At 44.6% G+C, this 18,766-nt stretch overlaps 1 protein-coding gene and 1 long non-coding RNA gene across 3 annotated transcripts in view; one reads left to right on the top strand and one right to left on the bottom strand.

Moving 5' to 3' along the window:
- Nucleotides 1-5,726: 5,726 nt before the first annotated feature.
- On the top strand, nucleotides 5,727-11,640 carry LOC121277045. The gene is made up of 2 exons (XR_005942790.1): nucleotides 5,727-6,028; nucleotides 11,394-11,640. It is a non-coding gene; the product is annotated as an uncharacterized LOC121277045 (long non-coding RNA).
- Nucleotides 11,641-14,540: 2,900 nt separating this feature from the next.
- The window catches only part of slc5a6a (solute carrier family 5 member 6a), a 79,658-nt gene continuing 75,432 nt past the window's right edge, over nucleotides 14,541-18,766 (bottom strand). For both annotated transcript variants that reach the window (XM_041185965.1, XM_041185966.1), the window contains exons 14-16: nucleotides 16,711-16,814; nucleotides 15,537-15,658; nucleotides 14,541-14,910 (exon numbers count right to left, since the gene is read on the bottom strand). In XM_041185965.1, coding sequence (XP_041041899.1) covers nucleotides 14,731-14,910; nucleotides 15,537-15,658; nucleotides 16,711-16,814 — 406 coding nt within the window. In that variant the 3' untranslated portion in view covers nucleotides 14,541-14,730. The remainder of the gene's footprint in view (nucleotides 14,911-15,536; nucleotides 15,659-16,710; nucleotides 16,815-18,766) is intronic.

The following is an 18,766-nucleotide window of genomic DNA, read 5'->3' as shown; positions in this document are numbered from 1 at the left end:
CCATGTGCAAATTGGCATAGGGACGTGAGAATAAGGGAAGTAAACACGTGACTAAAGGAGTGGTGCAGGAAAGAGGGGTTCCATTTCGTGGGGCACTGGCATCAGTATTGGAACAGGAGGGATCTGTACCATTGGGACGGTCTCCACCTGAACCGATCTGGGACCAATGTTCCAGCGAAAAGGGTAAATAGGGTGATCAACAGGACTTTAAACTACAAAGTGGGGGGGGGGGGGGGAAGTAAAACTCCAAGAAGTATGCCTAATGGGAAACAAAGCAGCAGGTTAGCATGTTGGGGGGCTAGATTCAACTTCATGGAAAGCTATGAAAAAACTGAAAAGGAGAGCCCAGGAGAGGCTATTAAAGTCCCCAAAGCACAAAATAGGACAGAGTGTTTGGAAAGGGCTAGGTATCTAACTTCAAGCACGTCAGATAAAAAGACGACAATGAGAAAGGGGACGAGAAATACAGCAATGAAGGTGTTGTATCTGAATGCACGCAGTATACAAAATAAGGTAAATGAGCTTGTGGCACAGATTGAAATTGGCAGGTATGATGTGGTGGGCATCACGGAGACATGGCTGCAAGGGGATCAGGACTGGGAGCTAAATATTCAAGGATATACATCCTATCGAAAAGATAGGCAGGTTGGCAGAGGGGGTGGGGTTGCTTTGTTAGTAAGAAATGAAATTAAATCGATAGCAAGAAATGACGTAGGGTCAGATGATGTAGAATCTGTGTGGGTAGAATTGAGGAACCGCAAAGGTGAGAAAACCATAATGGGAGTTATGTACAGGCCTCCGAACAGTAGTCAGGATGTGGGGCACAAGATACACCAGGAGATAGAGAACACGTGTAAGAAAGGCAAGGTTACAGTGATCATGGGGGATTTCAATATGCAGGTAGACTGGGAAAATCAGGTTGGTAATGGATCCCAAGAAAAGGAATTTGTGGAATGTCTACGAGATGGCTTTTTGGAGCAGCTTGTGGTGGAGCCCACTAGGGAACAGGCAATTCTAGATTTAGTGATGAGTAATGAGGCAGATTTGATAAGCAAGCTTAAGGTGAAGGAACCCTTAGGAGGAAGTGACCATAATATGATAGAATTTACCCTGCAATTTGAGAGGAAAAAGCTGGAATCAGATGTAACAATATTACAGTTGCATAAAGGCAACTAGAGGCATGAGGGAGGAGCTGGCCAAAATTGACTGGGAGATGAGCCTAGCAGGAAAGACAGTGGAACAGCAATGGCAGGAGTTTCTGGAAGTAATTTGGGAGACACAGCAAAAATTCATCCCTAAGAAGAAGAAGCACACTAAAGGGAGGACGAGGCAACCATGGCTGACAACGGAAGTCAGGGACAGCATAAAAGCTAAAGAGAAAGCACACAATGCGGCGAAGAGCAGTGGGAAACCAGGGGATTGGGAAGCCTACAAAGACCAACAGAGGACAACTAAAAGAGAAATAAGGAGGGAGAAGATAAAATATGAGGGTAAACTAGCCAGTAATATAAAAGAAGATTGCAAGAGGTTTTTTTTTAGATATATAAAGGGGAAGAGAAAGGCAAAAGTGGACATTGGGCCACTGGAAAATGACGCTGGAGAAGTAGTAGTGGGGAACAAAGAAATGGCGGAGGAACTGAATAGGTACTTTGCGTCAGTCTTCAGGGTGTTCAAAGTTCAAGAGAGTTGGGAGGGCAGAGGTGAGTATGGTGGCCATTACCAAGGAGAAAGTGCTAGGAAAACTGAAAGGTCTGAAGGTGGATAAATCACCTGGGCCAGATGGATTACACCCCAGAGTTCTGAAGGAGATAGCTGAAGAGATAGTGGATGCGTTAGTAGTGATCTTTCAGGAATACTGGAGTCAGGGAGGGTCCCAGAGGACTGGAAAATCACTAATGTAACCCCCCCTGTTTAAGAAGGAAGTGAGACAAAAGATGGGAAATTACAGGCCGATTAGCCTGACCTCGGTCGTCGGTAAGATTTTAGAGTCCATTATTAAGGATGAGATTTCAGAATACTTGGAAGTGCATGGTAAAATCGGGCAAAGTCAGCATGGTTTCATCAAGGGGAGGTCATGCCTGACAAAACTGTTAGAATTCTTTGAGGAGGTAACGAGTAGGTTAGACAAAGAGCCAATGGATGTTATCTACTTGGACTTGCAGAAGGCCTTTGACAAGGTGCCGCACAGGAGTCTGCTCAGTAAGATAAGAGCCCATGGTGTTAGAGGCAAGGTTCTAGCATGGATAGAAGATTGGCTGTCTGGCAGGAGGCAGAGAGCGGAGATAAGGGGGTTCTTCTCAGGATGGCGGCCGGTGACTAGTGGAGTTCCACTGGGGTCAGTGTTGGGACCACAACTTTTCACTTTATACATTAATGATCTAGATGAAGGAACTTGAGGGCATTCTGGCTAAGTTTGCAGATGATACAAAGATAGGTGGAGGGACAGGTAGTATTGAGGAGGCGGGGAGGCTGCAGAAGGATTTGGATAGGTTAGGAGAATGGGCAAAGTGGCAGATGGAATACAACGTGGGGAAGTGTGAGGTCATGCACTTTGGTAGGAAGAATAGAGGCATTGACTATTTTCTAAATGGGGAGAGAATTCAGAAATCTGGAATGCAAAGGGACTTCGGAGTCCTAGTCCAGGATTCTCTTAAGGTTAACTTGCAGGTTGAGTCGGTAGTTAGGAAGGCAAATGCAGTGTTGCCATTTATTTCAAGAGGGATGTGCTGCTGAGGCTTTATAAGAGCACATTTAGAATATTGTGAGCAATTTTGGACCCTGTATCTCAGGAAGTGCTGGTCCTGGAGGGGGTCCAGAGGAGGTTCACGAGAATGATCCCAGGAATGAAAGGCCTTACATATGAGGAACGTTTGAGGACTCTGCGTCTATACTCGATGGAGTTTAGAAGGACGAGGGGGGGGATCTGATTGAAACTTACAGAATACTGAAAGGATAGAGTGGACGTGGGGAAGATGTTTCCATTAGTAGGAGGGACTAGGACCCAAGGGCACAGTCTCAGAGTAAAGGGAAGACCTTTTAAAACTGAGATGAGGAGAAACTTCTTCAGCCAGAGAGTGGTGAATCTATGGAATTCATTGCCACAGAAGGCTGTGGAGGCCAGGTCATTGAGTGTATTTAAGAAGGAGATGGATAGGTTCTTAATTGGTAAGGGGATCAAAGGTTATGGGGAGAAGGCAGGAGAATGGGGTTGAGAAACTTATCAGTCATGATTGAATGGCAGAGCTGACTCAACGGGCCGAATTCTGCTCCTATGTCTTATGGTATATTGGTATTCTTGTGAAGTGACCTGATGAGTACAAGAAAAGCTTTGACATCTCTTTTTTCAGCAATGTTAGAGTTCTCTAATGCATTGAAGAGGTGCATTTAACAACCTCGCTACATCATCCGAACACCTCATTAAGGGAGGCACAGGGTTCCCTGGACATAGCTCCTTCCTTCTCAATTCCCCTTTCCCCAGCTTGTGCTAATGTTACTCCTCTCTCTCTCCCTCCCTTACCAACCTGTGTGTATTGGAATCAGAAAGTTCTTTGCAATAGCAGGCACAAGAATTAACGCCTTGGATGAGAGGGTTGACCTATCATGAGAGGTTGAGTAAATTGGATCTATATTCTCGAGTTTAGAAGAATGTGATGTGATCATACAAAATCCTGAAGGGGCTCAACAGGGTAGAAACTGAGTTTGTTTCCCATGGCTAGGGAATCTAGAACAAGGGGCACAGTTTCAGGATAAGGGGCCTATCATTTAGGACCGAGATGAGGAGAAACTCCTTTGCTCAAAGGGTTGCGAATCTTTGGACTTTTCTACTCCGAAGGGTTATGAATATTCCATCATTGAATATATTTAAGACACAGATTTTCAGTTTCAAAGGGACTCGAGGGATATGGGGAGCGGGCAGGAAAGTGGATTTGAGATCGAAGATCAGCCACGATTATAGTGAATGATGGAGTAGGGTCACGGGGCCGTATGGTCTCCTGTTCCTATTTACGTTCTTACTTTCACTCCTTCTCTTTACCCCCTTCCCCAGAGTCTAGAGAAGGTCCATGACTCCATGGAGAGCCTGGAACTGTAAGGGTTAACACCCCCAATTCATTTTCCAAGTGTACAGAGGTAGATGGCTCATACTGACATTACAAGGCTTAACACTAAGTCCCAGCAGCAGCGATAGGATAGAAAATGTTTGCATGTTCTCGAAAGATAGTCTTTTAATTTTTCTTGGAGGAGATAATGGAATGGCAGTAATCTCATTTTATATTAAGGCATATTTGTTGAAACAATAATCAAAATATAAAGACAAGAATTCTCATCAGTACACTCATTGGGACCAGACCAATAACTTACACTGAAGATTCCATTACACATAACACATAGCAACATTGTAGAAATTACTAGGTTATACAATTATTGTAATCTTGGATTAAAATGTTAGACACAATTCTTTGACAATCAGCAGTTGCTGATAAAATGGTTCCCCTAATATCATTGGGCAATGAATAACAAACTTCCATCAAACATTCCAAGGCCACTTTTGCAACATCAGGATGAGCCCAGATTTATAGTTTACAACATTTTGTGCTGATTCTTCCTTTCTCTTCTGACCCCTGAAGACCTCAAGAACTAGTCGGGACCTGGTTTTTCAGGAAAGCCCTTTCAACTTACCTTGGGCTCCAAAGGGCCAGTCTAATCATGTGGAATCAGGCTGAGCCATGCCACATTATTAACCAACTTTGCCCATAAAGTAAAAGGCTTGCATTTATATAGTGACTTTCACAACCACTGGACATCCCAAAGTGCTTTACAACGAATTAAGCACCTTTTTGAAATATTGGCACAGTTGTAATGTAGGAAACAGCAGCCAATTTTAACACAGCAAGATCCCACAAACAGAAATGTAATAATGACCAGATAATCTGTTTTTGTGATGTTGATTGAGGGGTAAACTTTGGCTAGGACACCGGGGAGAACTCCCCTGCTCTTCAAAATATTGCCATAGGTTCTTTTACATCCACCTGAGGAGGCAGTCTTGGCTCGCTTTAACGTTTCATCCAAAGGACGGCACCTCCGACACTCCAGCACTCCCCCATTGCTGACCCTGGAAAGTCAGCCATGATTTTTTTTTGCTCAAGCACTGGAGTGGGACTTGAACCCAGAACGTTCTGACTCAGAAGTGAGTGTTCCACTCGCCGACCATAGCTGACACCCTAAACAAAAAAAAGTCTCCCATTTCAGTGCTGTTTGTGGGATCTTGCTGTGTCTACATTACAAGTGAGACACTCCGAGAGAAAATAACTCCTTAGCCCTGAAGTTCTTTTGTGATGTCCCGAGGATATGAAAGGTGCTATTTAAACATAACCTCCTTTATTTGTCAAATACTGAGTCTGCGGGAATTGAAGTTTAATCCAGGGTGCTGCTGTGAACAAATCCAGGAGAAGATCATAGGGGCTTTAAAAAGATTTAAATGTTCTATAAGCACTTTAGTTTACCATTTATTAAAATGTCGAGATGGGGGAAGAAAAGGCTGTTTGACTGACAGGCACTAATCACCCAATCAGGTAAGGAACAGTCTAGTCACTTGCTGATGGGGTCCCGCCTTCCCACAGCCACTGTGGGATGGTAGGAATAAGGGGTGGGGCAGGGCGGGGGAAGAGAAGCAGGAGGTCACGTGATAATAGCTCGCAGAAAATATGCCCCGAGCTGATAAGCCAAGATATTTTCCTGACTCATGGTCCTTGGACACCATTTTCTAACAGTGGGTGTTCGATGGTGATTAGGAGTCAGGAGAGCTTCTGCTTTTACCAGTTTTATTTTGGTTGCTAACTTTCTTCCCCCTCCCAATGTTCCTTTGTAACTCTCTGGTACCATACTAACTTGATCGAGTTTTTCGAGGAAGTGACAAAGATGATCAACAATGGAAGGGCAGTGGATGTTATATACGTGGATTTCAGTAAGGCCTTTGATAAGGTCCCTCATGGCAGACTGGTACAGAAGGTAAAGTCGCACGGGATCAGAGGTGAGCTGGCAAGATGGATACAGAATTGGCTTGGTCATAGAAGACCGAGGGTAGCAGTGGAAGGGTGCTTTTCTGAATGGAGAGCCGTGACTAGTGGAGTTCCACAGGGATCAGTGCTGGGACCTTTGCTGTTTGTAGTATACATAAATGATTTGGAGGAAAATGTAACTGGGCTAATTAGTAAGTTTGCAGCGGACACTAAGGTTGGAGGAGTTGCAGATAGTGAAGAGGATTGTCAAAGGATACAACGGGATATAGATCGGTTGGAGACTTGGGCAGAGAAATGGCAGATGGAGTTTAATCCGGACAAAAGCGAGGTAATGCATTTTGGAAGGTCTAATACCGGCAGGAATTATACAGTAAATGGCAGAACCCTTAAGTGCATTGACGGGCAGAGGGATCTGGGTGCACAGATCCAAAGTCACTGAAAGTGGCAACGCAGGTGGATAAGGTAGTCAGGAAGACATGTGGCATGCTTGCCTTTATTGGCATGGGTATTGAATATAAAAGCTGGGAAGTCATGCTGCAGCTGAATAGAACGTTGGTTAGCCTGCACTTGGAATATTGCGTGCAATTCTGGTCGCCACATTACTAGAGGATATGGAGGCGTTGGAGAGGGTGCAGAGGAGGTTTACCAGAATGCTGCCTGGTCTGCAGGTTATTAGCTATGAGGAGAGGTTAAAGAAACTCGGATTGTTCTCACTAGAGCAATGGAGATTGAGGGGCAACTTGATAGAAGTTTACAAAATTATGAGTGGCATGGACAGAGTAGATAGTCAGAAGCTTTTTCCCAGCGTGGAAGAGTCAATTACTAGGGAACATAGATTTAAGGTGAGAGGAGAAAACTATAGAGGAGATGTGCGGGGAAAGTTTTTTACGCACAGGGTAGTGAGTGTCTGGAATTCGCTGCCAGAGGAGGTGGTGGAAGCAGGTACGATAGTGGTGTTTAAGAGGCAGCTTGACAAATACATGAATAGGATGGGAATAGAGGGATACGGACCCCGGAAGTGCAAAATGTTTTAGTTGACGGGCAATATGATCAGCGCAGGCTTGGAGGGCCGAAGGGCCTGTTCCTGTGCTGTACTTTTCTTTGTTCTTAGAAGGTACTAGTTTCCTTCAAGTTGAGCCAAGATTATTTGGTTGCCAAGGTTCCGCAGCTGAGCATACTCCTTCCCCACAAAGCAAACCTTTTACAGCCAATCCTAGCATCAGCAGCAGGAATGTTGTCCTTAGCCTCATGGGCACAGAGCCACTCTGGCTGTGATTATCTAAGGCAGTGTAGGCCAAAATGGTCTCTAGACTGCATAGCAATAACACTGCAGGTAGCACATCAACCTAATGAGTTATTTAGTGTGAGCGGTGGGAGGGGAATAAAAAATGAGTACTGGAATTGGCTGTGGATTAAAGCCTGCCCCCTCATTAGTCCAGTTTACAGACATGACCTAGCACAGGCCCTAAACACAAGATGAAGAAACACAATAAAACACAACAAAGGTCAGATTCTGTGACAGCTGAAAATCTGAAATTAAACAGGAAATTTGGGAAATAACCAGGATAGCAATGGGGAGAGAGAAAGAGCTTCCTCAATCCGACAGTGTGGGAAAGGATGGGATCTCTACATTGTTACAACTTTGGTTGTAGAATTGACCAAGTGCATGTATATATTATACACATATATTCAGTGTATTCCTCCTACAAGATGCACTGCAGCAATTCACCAAGGCTCCTTTGACAGCACCTTCCAAACCTGCAACCTCTACCACCTAGAAGGACAAGGGCAGCAGATGCATGGGGACATCACCACCTACAAGTTCCCCTCCAAGTCACTCACCATCCTGACTTAGAACCACATCACCATTCCTTCACTGTCACTGGGTCAAAATCCTGGAGCTCCTTTCCTAACAGCACTGTGGGTGTACCTACACCATGTGGACTGCAGCAGTTCAAGGTGGTAGCTCACCACCACCCTCTCGAGGGATGGGGGTGGATGAGGACAGTCTTCTCATGGCTTCCATCGACTTATCTGATCTTGGTCAAAACTTGTCTCAAAGGACACTGAGCTTGTTGTTAAATTGACCTTTCAGTGGGAGTGGTAAATCAAGCAAAGGGGCAATTAGGGACAGACAATAAATGCTGGCCTTGCCAGAAACACCCACATCCTATGAATACATATTAATTATACACATATAGACACATACTGCTGTAGCAGAATTACAATGTGTTTGTATAATATGAAATATGTAGTTAAACAGATTCACGCTTTTGATATAGAAATGCCCATATATATATACACACATATATATAAAACACAATATATATATAACATACACGCACCTCTATCAATGGCCTCCTAAAAATTCTGATCATACATTCACACTATTTGTCAGAATCAGCGCAGTCTTTACTGTTGCTTACTTCATTGGGGTTTTTTTTTATTCGTTCACAGACGTGGGGGTCACTGACAAGGCCAGCATTTGTTGCCCATCCTTAACTGCCCTTGAACTGAGTGGCTTGCTCGGCCATTTCAGAGGGCAATTAAGAGTCAACCACATTGCTTTGGGTCTGGAGTCACATGTAGGCCAGACTGGGTAAGGACGGCAGATTTCCTTCCCTAAAAGACATTAGTGAACCAGATGGGTTTTTTATGACAATCGATGATAGTTGCATGGTGACCAGATTCGGGCTAGCCTGCAATTGAATTTAAATTCCACCAGCTCCTGTGCCCAGAGCATTAAGCCTGGGCCTCTGGATTACTAATCCAGTGACATTACCACGACACCATCTCCTCCCCAGAACGAGTGATTAAATGAAATTGTTGCCAAATGGAGCTTCATCTCAGAGGTACACACATATAAAAGGTTCCTCAGGCTTTGTGTCATCAACACAAAGTCTCAAAGCCTGGCTTTCAGGGATGGCAAATTTTAAAGAGCTGTCAAAATTCGCTCCCCATGACTGACATCAAAACTAAAACACACAGACCGAGCTGATAAAATATGAACAGGGTCAAAACACACTCACCTAAAAAAGATCTATTCATCTCAGTTTTGAAAGCTCCAACTGATCTACAGTCTTTTGGGGGATTATGTTTCAGATCTCCACTGGCCTTTATGTGAAAAAGTACTTCCTGATATACCCCCTCCCCACACCCCGAACGCTCTAAGATTGTGTCCCCTTGTTCTCGATTCCGCCAGAGGAAGCAGCTTCTCTGTATCTACTCCAGTTAAACACTTAAATCAGATCACTCCTTAATCTTCTATGCTCAAGGGAACACAAGCCAAGTTTATGCAACTTGAAGTGTGTCAGAAATCAGCAGTGGCCTTGCAAAACCTCTTCTGCAAACTGGTCTGTGTTTTATTTTATTTGTTTTTGGGATGTGGATACCTTTGGCAAGGCCAGCATTTATTGATCACACCCCACTGAAGTCAGGAGAGACAGTGGTGCTTTGGTAATGTCACTAGACTAGCAATCCAGAGAACTTGGCTAATACTCAGGGTTCAAATCCAACCATGCTAGCTGGTAGAATTTAACTTCAAATAATTTAAGAAATCTGGAATTTGTGACCAAGACAAACTATCATTGATTATTTTAAAGGTCCATCTGATACACTGATGTCCTTTAAGAAAGGAAATCTGCTATCATTAGTGCACCAGACGGATTTATACAGCAATCTGGCGGTTTAATGGTCACCATTACTAAAGAGACTAGCTCTGTATTCCTGATTTACTTATCAACTGAGTTTAAATTTCTCAGCTGCAGTGGTGGGATATGAACTCATGTCTCAGAATCATCAGTTCAGGTTTCTGGATTTACTAGTGTATTAACATCAACACGACACGACTGTACTTTTAACGAATCTGCTGAACTTTTAGAGCAAGCTGACAGTTTTCAGGGTCATTTTTGTTCACTCTGGTGCCAGCCCAGTTACCAGGCTGATTGATTATGCAACATGCTGAAGATCATTGCAATGGTATGATTACCGACTGCATGTTTTACATGTCCTGGTGAGAATCCAGACACCGTTACACAACGTTCACAACAAAAAGTAAAATGCACCAAATGTTAGTGCTAGCAGCACAGCCACATGGAATCAAACACTACATCTACACACAGTTTAACAACTTGGCTAAACCAAACAATATACTTTTGAGCGCAAATACACATTATGATATATTTTGTGCACACTCACAGTGCAGTATAGTTTGTGCACACACGGCATGACACGGCAAATAACGCTTTGTGCGCAAGCACAGGGTGCGCCACACTGTGCACACGCACACACTATCCCACGCTGTGCGCACACACAGTACGCTACCCACAAGTCAATGTATAAAATTATATACTGGCATGATACATCCATACACTATGAACGAATTCGTTATCTTAAACTGTTGAACCATGTTACTTAAAAAAAACTCAAATGGCTCTTGCTAAAGATAAATTATAAAATCAGCACAGAATAAAAATTAAATCACATTCGTAAATTACAGTATATCATTCTAAAATTTGCAGCTACACAATAATTTCAAAGTGCTATAAATTAAAATCTCTATGCATTATGAGATATGTTCTCTTTAGTGTAAGTCTGATTCAAATTTAACCCAGCAATAGATGGAGCTTTACCCCTCAGCTGGGTGAGTATTGGCTGAGAGCCTTTAATTTTTAAACACCCTTTTGGTTTCAGAGTTCAGCCCCCTCAGCTGGTGATGCTGGGCAAGTGTGGAAGGGCCCCAGCTAACACAGATGAAAGGGTTAACAGTGGGGTTTGAATTTTATGCAGCATCACTCTTTTAAACTAAAAACTTGTTCCCTGGGTGATGGGCATCACTGGCAAGAATGGCATTTATTGCCCATCTCTAGATATCTTAAATAGTGGTGAGCCTCCTTCTTGAACAATGGAGAGCAAGTGGCTTGCTAATCTACTTCAGGGTACAGTTAAGAGTCAAGCATGTCAGTGTGAGATTGTCATCAAATATGAGCCTAGACTGGGTAAGGAGAGCAGGCTCCCTTCCCCTAAAGGACATTACTGAGGCTGTTAGGTTTTTAGGACAATCTGTTAATTTTTACAGACTTAAGCTTTTTATTCCCAGATTTTTTCAAATTTTCCAAATGTCATGGTGAGTTTTGAACTCACTTTCCCTGGGTTATAGTCCAGTAACAAAGGTGTCACACAACTATATTCACGCCTAGGGATGGGGAGAGCTTGACAAATTTACAAAAAGTAAAAATAAATAAAGATTATCCTGTAAGAAAATTCATTATCACTTTGCCAAAAATTGCAGAGTGAACACAAGAGGGTTAAAGACCTCTGTCTGGTATTTAGTGTTTTGTTGTTCCTCCATTGTGATATCACCTCGTACTCACACAGGGAAGAAGACTGAGCTGAAGTGTACAAGACAGGACAGTCAGGAACCCACGTTACACGTGATGAGAGTTACTAAGCAGGACTCCATTCAGAGTCCCATGTTATGATTCAAAGCCAGATGTTGAGGGATGACTGGTATAGTGAACATGCCTGCTGAATTCCAGCGTGTAGTTTCTTGAACACGTTGGATAGGAACGTCAACAAAGCACCATGCCCTCAACTTAAAAAAAATAAAAATAACAAGAGATTACATTAACCTCGGACACTATCTACAACCTCAAAGCGTCATTACCACGGTCCATTGAACTTTTGCTAAATCAAACATGACTGATTATCCATTGCCATTGGGGATTCGGTGACCATTTCCCCAAGAGAAATTGTTTCTGAACAAAGAAGGTGCCAGACAGGGGGCTCATTTCTCCAGATAGCCACACACTGAAGCACGGGAAGGTGAGAGGTGAATTAAACGTGAGACAGGCATCTGTTTTGCATGCATCCCAGGCAATGACCAATGCAAAGGCAGCAGTTGGCCACTTGAGATGATGTTTAGCAGCGAATGACTCTTTGACCTCCAGGGGGGGTGGAAATCAGTCTGGCAGCCAGGGGAGAATGTTCTTCTCTGGTCAGGGGGAGTTTGTGCTTCCACGCTTAGTGAGCAGGTTTTTTTTTGGTAAATCGTAAGCAAACTGACATCCCAAGAACAAATTTTAATAAACCGGAACTGTCCCATGCAACTCCCATCAAATTTGGTGATCTGTTATGTTTCACCTCCTACACGATAGGAATAAAGCAAATAGAAAAGATAAATAGAACCAATTGTGTCTGTTAGTTTGGACTGGCTCTAGAGAGATCATAGTTTCTCACGAAGGAGTTACATTATTGCACTACCAGGTCTAGTACACACGGGGCAGTGGGTATCACTCTTCTATTAGACCACTGAAGGGGAGCAAATGATCACTCTGGGCACATACCCAAGACAGACCTGAATTTGTTAACACTTAAAATGTTATTACCTGCACAGAAATCTAAAATGCCTGCAAGGTTCTTGATGTGGTCTGTGCCTAGGGTATAACTAGTGTGACGGATTCACGGGCTTGGGACAGAACGAGAGTAGCAGTGGCATGTGGTTCAAGGTGGGGTCTCTTTCAACAAAGCAGGCTGTGTTAATGAGATCTGTTTTTCTCCAAACCACAAAAGCAAAATACTGCGGATGTTGAAAACCTGAAATAAAAACTGAAAGTGCTGGAAATACGCAGCAGGTCTGGTAGCATCTATGGAGGGAGAAAGAGTTAACCCTTCAGGTCTATGACCTTTCACCAGAACTGGAAAAACTTGGAAAAGTTAGGGCTACTGGGATAGAGCGGGGGAATGGGATTGACTGAATCGCTCTACAGGAAACCAACATGGATTCAATGGGCCTAATGGCATCCTCCTGTACTGTAATGATTCTATTACTCCATGTAGAAATGACAGGTGATTTGAATTCTCCACCTTGCTCCCACTCCTTTCTGTCCTTGGTCTGCTACAGTGTCCCAATGAAGCTCAACACAAGTCCGTGGAACAATAACTCATTTTTCGGCTGGGTGCCTCACAGCCTTTTGGACTCAACATTAAGTTCAACAATATTAGATCCTAACCTCTGCCCCTGTTTGGTTTCTTTTCTCTGTTGGCTTGCTTTTTCCCTCTAATTTCTCTTGCTTTCAGATGGCAGCTATCCTCTAGACACATCTTTGTTTCTTTACTAGTCCCATTACAATTCCCTTTGGCCTTGCACCATAAAACCTTTTGTCTTTTAATCTCTTCTGCTTTCCATTCTATCACTGACCTTCTCTTTTGTTCTTTTACCTACTCTCCCCCCCTTCACTTGCTCAAAGCCCATTCCGTCTCTAATTATTCTTAGTTCTGGTGGAAGGTCGCAGGTCCAAAACGTTAACTGTTCCTCTCTCCAAAGATGCTGCCAAGACCTGAGATTTTCCAACACCCTCTGTTTTCTCAGCTGGCTCGGACTTATGAGGAACACGGGAACAGGAGGCCATTCAGCCCCTCAAGACTGTTCTGCTAAACACTGGCCGCAGGGCAACGGGGAGAACTCCCCCGCTCGTCTTCCAAAATACGTCACGCACGACCTTTCACATGCACCTGAGAGACACCAGCAGGTTAAAGCTTCATCTGAAAGAAGGCACCGTTGACAGTGCAGCTCTCGGGAGCGTCAGCATGGATTCCGTGTTCGGGTCTCCGGAGTGGGAGGTGAACCCATGACCTTCTTACTGAGAGGCCAGACTTCTACCCACAATGAGTCATGGAGCTGCCAGCTAGTGTTTAAAATATACTTATAACGCAGTGGGAGCTTTGGACTTGTCGGCCTGTAGACTGAAAGGAGTTGGCAGACTCCCCACAGTCTCAAACACCCTCAATCTCACCTTCTTCAGCAGAATGGGACAGGTCTGGGAGAATAAATCTGAAGGGGCAAGAGGCCATATTCACCTCAGGTTGAGTTTGTGCATCTCATCTCAATAGATTAAAAAGCAGCAATAATGGAAATCTTGAGGTGGTGGGGGGCCCTTTGGTTGAGTTAAGGGACAACAAAAAATACAGTGAGCCTGGACCTTAGCTTGGCTCGACAAAGGTTTCAAAATCACAAGACATGGACATCTGCCAGCAGAAACAGGACAGTTCCTGCCTGTCACTGTAAAACCTGCAACTATCTGTGCGCTTAAACTCAGAAAACTGTAAAAGACCAAATTAAAAAGAAAACAAACTGCTCACCTAACACCAGCCCAAAAGCTGGGGAAACAAAACCTCTGCACTGCCCCTCTCATCCTCCAACCACCCCCCACCCCAACCCCCCCGCCCTCAATTGCAAGGCTGAATTAATGGTCGAGTAGCAAGTTTTTATGGAGCTCCTGAGCGATGAAAGCTTTACAAAAAAAAAAATACCTGGAACCCAAGCAGATGAATGATAACTTGTCAACAAACAGGGGCAGTCACAAAGCAGTCGACTGCTCCCGTTAACATTTACCTGCTTGGGTAGAGTCCAATGGCCGCCACGGCACCACCTGTCAATCCGAGACACTTCTTGGCTCGATGGCAATTAGTTAGCTAAGGTCATTTCATCCCTTCCCTTCCCTCCCTCCCCCCACCCGCTTGCCCTTTATTATTCATCTAGTTCCGTGTATGCTCCAAACTGTGGCAAAGACAAAGCTCTACGGAAGAGATCAACAACCGTGAAGAGTGGGTCTGTCGCTATCCTGCAGCCTTTCCTTTGTTAAAAGATGATAGAAGTATTTTACTCTCCCAGCACCGTCCACATGCAGAGTAAGTAGCCGCATAGGATCCACCCTCACAAAGACGTCTCCTGCAGGACCACCGACGCCTGATCCTCCTTCTCAATCGCCACCTCCTTTGATGGTTGTGCTCCAAACTGCTGTTTCTCCTCTACCGCTGGCGTCACCACTTTGCTTATCACCCCATTTGACTCTTTGGTTGGCACGAGAGAATGCTGAAAGCTGGGTTCATTGTTCTGTGTTAGTGAGAAACATGGGAAAAGGGAGGACACAAATAAGGCAAAATGGCTTCACAACAAATCATACACAATAGAGAAAACGCCTCAAGATTCTTCCTTAGAATGGCAGCAGGAGATCACGATAAATCGTGTCAAATATATGAAGTCTACAGGAATGAGACGTGATCCTACTGAAATATAAAATTTTATCGACCTGAGCTGACAGACTGAGCCCTCTGTTTGACAGCTCACTCAAAGGAAAACACTTTGGCGATGCAGTAGAGCCTCAGTACTGCTCTGACCATGACACTTTCAGGCAGGCTGGAGCCCACAACTGCACAGTCTGGTCTGCGCCTGACGGGCTGAGCCTGGGGTGGCCCAGTCTGCGCCTGACGGGCTGAGCTGCGAGCGGCCTGGTCTGCGCCTGACAGGCTGAGCCACGAGTGGCCCCACCCAACTGCCAGCAAGCAAGCCACAAACAGTACCATATGTTTTACGGTGAGCTGCAGACGGTACAGTCTGTCTGGCAGTGAGCTGTAGCCTGTATGATGGGTTTGAGCTCTTACCCAAATTAAACAGGTTCACAACCATTTGCCAACACTAGGAAGGAGGGAGCTAAAAATAATCGCAGGTTCTCTACGTACCGCTGGCTGATACCGAACTCCACAGCTCAGCTTCTCCTTGCACTGCTCGGGCAGGAAGAAGAGCAGGTAACGCATTATTGGAACGACAGTTGATGGATTCACATCTTCCCCTTTCATTGGTCCTAGAATGTGCACAGAGGGTGGGCACAGAATTCAATGTCTCTATAAAAAGTGTTTGTACACACACAGACAGGCTCACTAAAAGCAAATACTACCTACCAGAGAGCAACGTATATAGATGCACACATGCAGAGACACTGCTGATACTTAAAAAAAACAAACTTGACAACGAAACGGGACGCTACCTGCGAGAACAGAGACAGTAAGTCACATGATCAAGGCCAAGTTGCCAAGGCAGGTGGTAGAAATTCCAGCCCTATCCCTTCACTCAATTAGATCATGGCTGATCTTTAGATTAACTCCATCTATTTGCCTTGATTCCGGAGCTCTTAACAGCCCATCACTGACAGGAACCTGTCAATCTCAGCGTTGAAATTTTTACTTGATCACCAGCGTCGACAGTTTTTTGAAGGGAGAGTTCCAGATTTCCACTAACCTTTGTGCGCATGGCTGACATTATATTGTGCGCCTCAAATTTCCCATGAGAACACTCAAGTCTTTATCTTGAACAGATGTATCTGTGGCAAGTACTGTAGTTTAATATAACCTTCGTCACCTTAAATCTGTGCCTCTAGTGACCAACCCTCCTGCCACTGCAAACACTTGTCAAAGAACATGGGAGGTTTAGCCTGCCCCACTTCAGAGATCTTTTCATTTAGTTATTCTCGGGTTCAATCCATTTATTACCCAGCTATTGGTGCTCTTCAGAAGGTGATGGTGGGCCTTCTAGGTACAAGGTTCGCTAGGCCATATCAGAGATCAGCTTGGGGTCAGATATGGGACAGAGACACTTAACAGGCCAGATGGGTTAAGGGTGGCAGATTACCTTCACTAAAAACCAGTGATGACAATCCTCATGGCCACTCTTACTGACAGCTGCTACTTCAACTGAATTCATATTCACAAACTACCATTTAAATTCACGTTTTGTGAGTTACTCACCCAGTAATATAATCACTACAGCGCCATGCTAGAGGTGGGTTGCTAAAACAGGAAGTTGGAAGAGCAAGGCTTTGACAAGCACCAATTCACAATGCACAATCTGGTACTTTACCTGTTAAGAAACTGACCAGTAGTCCCACAATGACTACGGTGGCTGCGTTGTGCCCACTGTACCACACGTAGGACAGAGAGTAGAATTTCTTCAGTCCTGTGGGGCTACAGAACAGGAAGAAAATTAGACCAGGAAATTGGTTGAGCTACACAAGGAGGAAAAATCTTTGAAGAAAATACTTGCAGTTATCTAGCACCTCAAAGCACTTTACAACCAGTGAAGCTCTTTTTTTTTGAAGTGTAGCCACTGTAACATAGGAAATGCAGCAGCCAATTTGTGCACAACAGGATCCCACACATGGCAATGTGATATTGACAGATAATGTTTTTCTTTGGTTTAAGAGATAAATATCGGCCAGGGCACTGAAGAGAATGTCCCTGCTCCTCTTTGGAATAGCGGCCGTAGGATCTTTTACATCCCCAATCAGGCAGATTGGAGCTCACTTTAACATCTCAAACTAAATATGGCACCTCTGACAGCACAGCACTCCCTCAGTACCGCACTAGAAATATCATTCTAGATTTTGCGCTCAAGTCTCCGGGGTGGAACTTGAACCTACGACCTCCTGCCTTAGCTACCCACTGAACCACTGGCATCTGAAAAACATGAATTGCTCTTTCAAAATCTGGCACTGTCATGATGGGCTGAATGTTCGCCTTCTTTGCTGTAAGATTTTCTGAACCTCACCATCACTTCAGATTAACTGATGAGCGAGTGGAACTCTAGTTATAACATGGCACCCATACCGGTACCCTGAGATGTTTATTCCAATAGTTCCATTGCTCTTCATCTCTATGTATCTAAATAGTATCTACTAGCTGAGAGACTCATTGATGTTTTCATAAGGTATTACCAAGGTCTTCACTGGGCAATCTAGCAGATTGTCCAATGTCACCAGTGCAGGATTTTAGCCTTGTTGATCCCTGTGTTACCATCTGGTACGTTAGAATGGAGTAAACCCAACATACCACTGTCTAGAGCACTGCACAAACTCAAGTACAACTACTGGCCAATAGTTGGATTACCTCTCTGCCTACCCTGTTCTACCACTATCCAACAGAGGGCGCTGGTGAGAAGTGACTGAAGCATTCTGAGAGACATCATCGCAGCCACTGCGACTCAGGAGGGAATCAAGGAAAAGGACTCTTGCACTCAACAGGAGGAAGGGCATCCAACAGAGGGCGCTGGTGAGAAGTAACTGAAGCATTCTGGGAGAAGTCATCGCAGCCACCGTGACTCAGGAGGGAATCGAGGAGAACCCACTGTCAAAGAACGGAATAGCCCCAAACATTACATTGCTGTAGTGTTTCCATCCCTCCCTCCTCCTCGAACCTAAAAAAAAAGAGAGAGAAGAAGAGGCAGTGCCTTCAGGAGTGCACCAGACCTGCGAGGGACACTCTTCTGAAAGTGGATTTTAAAGAAAAAGCAGCTGATTGGTGAGTAAATCCTGGGAGCAGACTTGGGGGGAGGAGCACCAGAGCAGTGAGTATAAATCTGGGAGGAGCACCGGAGTGGTGAGCAGAGTAACTGAAGCCAAAACTGAAAAAGTGACATCACAGGAAAGTTGCGACCTGATTGGTTGGTAGGAAAGCTTCATCAAATTTGAAAAGAAAAACACTGCAAAGCTAATTAATAAATTAATTATCTAAGTCGAGATGGCTGGGCAGGTGATGTGCTGTAGCTGTATGATGTGGGAGCTGGCAGATCCCATTGCGAGCCGCAGTGACCACATCTGCAGCAAGTGTTGGTTGCTGGAGGAACTCCGGCTCAGAACTGATGAGCTGCAGTCTGAGTTCCGGACGCTGCAGCACATCCGGGAGGTCTTCCCTCTACTCTGAGGCTGTGCCCTTGGGTCCTAGTCTCTCCTACTATTGGAAACATCTTCCCCATGACCTTTGAGGAATCTGGGTCTATACTCGATGGAGATTCACAAGAATGGTTCTGGGGTGAGACACTTCAGTGATGAGGTTTGTTTGGAGAAGCTGGGACTATTCTCCTTAGAGAAGGTTGAGATGAAATTCGATGGAGGCGTTCAAACTCATGAGGGGTCTGGACA

Source organism: Carcharodon carcharias, chromosome 4 (assembly GCF_017639515.1).
Source record: "Carcharodon carcharias isolate sCarCar2 chromosome 4, sCarCar2.pri, whole genome shotgun sequence".
Classification (NCBI taxonomy): Eukaryota; Metazoa; Chordata; class Chondrichthyes; order Lamniformes; family Lamnidae; genus Carcharodon; species Carcharodon carcharias.
Note: the sequence above shows the minus strand (reverse complement) of the source record. Positions and strands in the feature narration are given on the sequence as shown.